General features: G+C 18.8%; 1 protein-coding gene across 1 annotated transcript; it reads right to left on the reverse strand.

The window, feature by feature from the left end:
* Positions 1-431: 431 nt before the first annotated feature.
* On the reverse strand, positions 432-1633 carry PRELSG_0030400 (fam-e protein; the record flags this gene model as incomplete). Its single annotated transcript, XM_028676156.1, has 2 exons — positions 432-461; positions 629-1633. The coding sequence occupies 2 exons, from the start codon at positions 1631-1633 to the stop codon at positions 432-434; spliced, it is 1035 nt and encodes a 344-aa protein (XP_028531206.1).
* Between the last annotated feature and the right edge of the window lie 3144 nt (positions 1634-4777).

Here is a 4777-nt window from a genome sequence, read left to right on the forward strand (position 1 = left end):
GAACGAATTAGAGCTTAATTTTTGTTATTTGTTATAAATTTCTTTGTAAATAAAAACTTATTTATAACAATTAATAGGTCTATTAAAAGATGTAGTAAATTTTAACTCAGATTAAATATTATGCATCATAAGAAAACATTATATATATAATAAAAACAAATATATATATATATATATTTAAAAACGTATATTTATTTATACATGCTCTTTATTAATTTGATTGTTTAATACTCTAGCAAAGTCATTAAACAGGCAATTAATAAATCAATATATAATTTTTTTTTATGGTTTAGAATTAAATGACTATAGTAACTAGTTGTAAATAAAGATTCTAATGAGTATGTGAAACTAAAAAATATAAACTTACTATTAATAATTATATATGCACATTTACAAGTAAGAACATTTCATCTTTTTAATAATGGCAGTAATTATGGTCCCTTAGATTTAGATATGATTTTCTAAATAAAGCAAAATATATATATAGAATTTATTTAATACACATAAGATACACATATTTTTATTTGCATTTTCATTTTTTTTGCATTAAAAAATAGAATAAATATAAAAATATAGTATATATATAATAGGAGCGCTTATACACAGATAATTTTTTTTAATAACTTACTCTTCTTCTGTTTCTTTTGAAAATTGTATACAAATAACATCCCACAAAAAAGAACAAAACTAAGAAAGGTAAAAAGGACGCTGCTAAATAAGTAGATGAAAGAGAATATTCTTTATAGGGTGTAGCTACCTGTTTTTCTGATCTCATTAATTCTTCTGAATGTGGTTTTATTTTTTTTATGACACTCATTTCTATACCTTCACATTGATATAAATCATCTGAACTTTTAATTTTACAAAAATAAGGAGTACAATTATCAATGAAATTATCTTTCACACAACTATTTGGGAGATATACATAGTCTGTATCTTCTTTGCTATATGGGGAATGATCTTGTAAATGAATTAATTTTCCATTAAATTTTGCATCTATACATGATAAGTGATTATTATCATCCCTTGTGCATATAGAGTATCTACAAATTTGTTCCGAACTACTTCCCATTGTTACATAATGGCATTTATCTCTACTTATATAAAAATCTTTATATTTATGTCTTAAATCAAAGTGCTTGGGATTTTGTATACTATTTAAACCAATTTTAATTTTTTCGCTTTTTTTATTAGAAATATCAAAAGAATGAAATGAAAGAGTCCTTCCTATATAATATGGATCCAATGTTCCACATAATGTTATTTTTTGGTTTACCGTTTTAATACGGCATAAAAGTGTTTGGAAATGATAAGTAGTAGGCAATGCCCCGGCATGATGTTTAATAGGCAAATAAAAATCATATAAAAACAAAATACCATCATCCTTATTGTTTGATAAAATAGTTATTTTAGATTTTTGTACTTTAGATAGATAAGAAGATTCATATTTAAATATATTTTTTAAAATGCCATTTGAAATATCACCTGAAGGATATACTACATCAACTTCTTTAAATGAAGGAACACAGTGTAAAGTATGAAATTTACTTCCTTGTATCAAACATGTATTAACCTTACAATTAGTGAAGTCTTCTTCAGAATCATTACATCCTGCGTTATATAGAAGTGCCATTTTTAAAATTAATATAAGATGTATTTATTTTTCTTTTTATTTCTTATTATTTTGTAATTTTTTTCTTAATATGTTTATGTAGAAATATATTTTTATAAATTCTTGATTTTATTTATATATTTATAAATAAAGAATTTAGAGATTTTTTAATATGACAAATTTAATAGAAATCATCAATATTAAAGAATTTTATAAATAAAAATTATGGTTTTAAGTAAATAAAAAAAAAAAATTTTAAAGAAATAAAAAAAAAATAAAATATTTAAGGATGATCAAGAAAACACATATAAAAAGGTTGTTACAATATTACTGTTCTTAGAATTAATAAAATTACAATTATATAATATTAATTATGTTAAAAAGTAAATAAAGCAACATCATATTTTGTAGCAATTTTAATAGTTATATATAATTGATGGCATAACAATAATATAATGGCTATTTTGTAGGCAAATGAAGAAATAAAAATGAATTAAAATTGAACATGCAACAACATTTTAATATACAAATAATAATATATAAGTAAAAAACATTAAAAATAACAAAATAAAAATATATAAAACACATATATTTATATATTATTATAAAAATATGCCCAAATCAAGTTACAACTAATATAACAATGACGACAATGTAAAAAAATTGAACTTCAAAGTAATTATATAATAATTTTATGAATTAAATTTTAGTAAAATAAAATAAAAATATAATAGAATTTGCACGCATGCAATAATACTTAACAAAAAATAAGATAATCAAAAATAAGTTAAAAAAAAAAAAATTAAATTAAAATATAAAATTCACATATTTATGAAAGAATTTATGTTTCAATTGTTACGGAAGTGAGTTTGAGTATAAATCATAAGAATTTTAATACTGACTTAAAAATGTTTTGATTTCAAATTTACATTTTAGTAATATAGAGAAATAAAATTTATTTTATATACATGCAGATATTCCTATATATTAAAGCATGAGCTATGAAATCCCTATGCAAAAAAGTAAAAATAAATATAAAAATAATTATAATTATGGAAATATAAATTAAAATGATAAGAATATTTTAATGATGATTTGGTAAAATCATCATAATGAAATTTGATATTATAAATCAAAGAAAATTAATGCAATAATTTTACTTAACATAAATAATAATACAAGAAAAAATAAAAAAAAATTAATGAAAGTCGTATTAAGAAATTAAAGAAATGGTAAAAAAAGGAATTTTTTAAAATAGAGAGAAACATAAATAGAAATAAATAACAAATATTTCGAATATATAATTATTCTAATAAAAATTATATTAAATAATATGGCATTTAGAGTACAACAGAAATACATTTAATAATTATATATATTAATGGATAGTCTTCATTTTAAAAACATCGTACATACAACAGGAATAAAAATAAAAGAAAAGAAAATTAAAATAAATTAAAATAAGAAGAAAATTTTTAAAAGATATATTTTTTATTTTATTCCATTTTTTTTTAGATATATATATACAGTTTTTTATATTATCATTTATATAATTATGAGCTATTTAGTTAGGTTAATTTTTAATATGATTTCATATAAAGCACATTAAAAAGCGATAAGGAATAAAGAATAGTAAGTGTTTAGATTAATAGTGATAATTAAATGATCTAATTGAATTAATTGTAAATATAAAATATGAAATCAATAAAAAATAATAGGATATAAAAAAAAAAAAGAATATTTGAATAAAACGTCCACAAAAATGAACAAACATATAATTATATTAAATATCTCAATATTATCACTAGAAATGCAATATAAAATCTTATATAAAAATATCCTAACTAAATCAATAAAAATAATATATGAAATAAAAAATAATAAAAGTTTTACCTGATATACATATTTCATAAATTTATATGTAAATATTATGTTCATAAAGAAAAGTATTGCATATGAAAAAGAGTAATAACAATATTAACTAAAATTATATATAAATATAATGGGAATAATAATGTAATTGTCTATTAGGAATTAAAGGAATTTTTCATTCAATCAATAACACTATTTTTGGTAAAGTTCACATATTGGTAAATTAATGAAACCTAGCATATAAACGTTATTAATTGATTTATTAATTGCCTGTTTAATGATTTTTCTAGAGTATTGAACAAACAAATTAATAAAGAGCATGTATAACTAAATATACGTTTATATATATATATATATACTCATTTTTATTTTATATATAATGGCTTCTTATGATGCTGATTTATTAATTGCCTGCTAGTTAATAAAAGTATATATATTAATTTTTTGTATATAATAACTAGCTAAAATAGCAATGAAGAAATTTAGATTCACACACAATGTTATTGGTTTATAAAAGGTATTATTAACCTTTTGTAGCATGCTAAGCTAGTTACTAGTTGTATACGTACAAGTTAGCCATGCACTGACGCTAGTCTTATATAAAAAAAAAAAAAAAAAATAAAGTTATTTTTTTTTGTTTGTTTGTTTATTTATATATATATATATACATTTTTGTAATTAAAAAAAAAAAAAAAAAAAAAAAATTAATAAATATTTTTTTTTTTTGGAAGAGTTTTTGAATGTTATGTTATGTTATAATATGTTTTAATTTTTAGTTTAAATAAAAATTAAAAGAAAGAAATGTTAACTTATTGATTTATTAATTGCCCGTTTAATGACTTTGCTAGAGTATTAAACAAACAAATTAATAAAGAGCATGTATAACTAAGTATACGTTTATATATATATATTAGTTTTTATTATATATATATATACAGTTTTCTTATGATGCATAATATTTAATTGAAGTTAAATTTTACTGCATCTTTTAATAAACCTATTAACAGTTATAAATGAGTTTTTATTTACAAAGAATTAATATCTTCTTTTAATTAAAAACATGCAAATAATTTATAACAATTTATTAAGTCAAAATTTTATGATATTCAATGTTATTTCAAAAATATACATTGAATAATACATAAATATTTCTCTTATCTCTTAAGTTTTAATAAGTTAACATTTCTTTCTTTTAATTTTTATTTACACTAAAAATTAAAACATAACATAACATAACATTCATTCATGAAACTCTTCCCTCAAAAAAAAAAAAAATATATTTAATTTTTTTTT

Source organism: Plasmodium relictum (assembly GCF_900005765.1).
Source record: "Plasmodium relictum strain SGS1 genome assembly, contig: PRELSG_00_v1_446, whole genome shotgun sequence".
Lineage (NCBI taxonomy): Eukaryota > Apicomplexa > Aconoidasida > Haemosporida > Plasmodiidae > Plasmodium > Plasmodium relictum.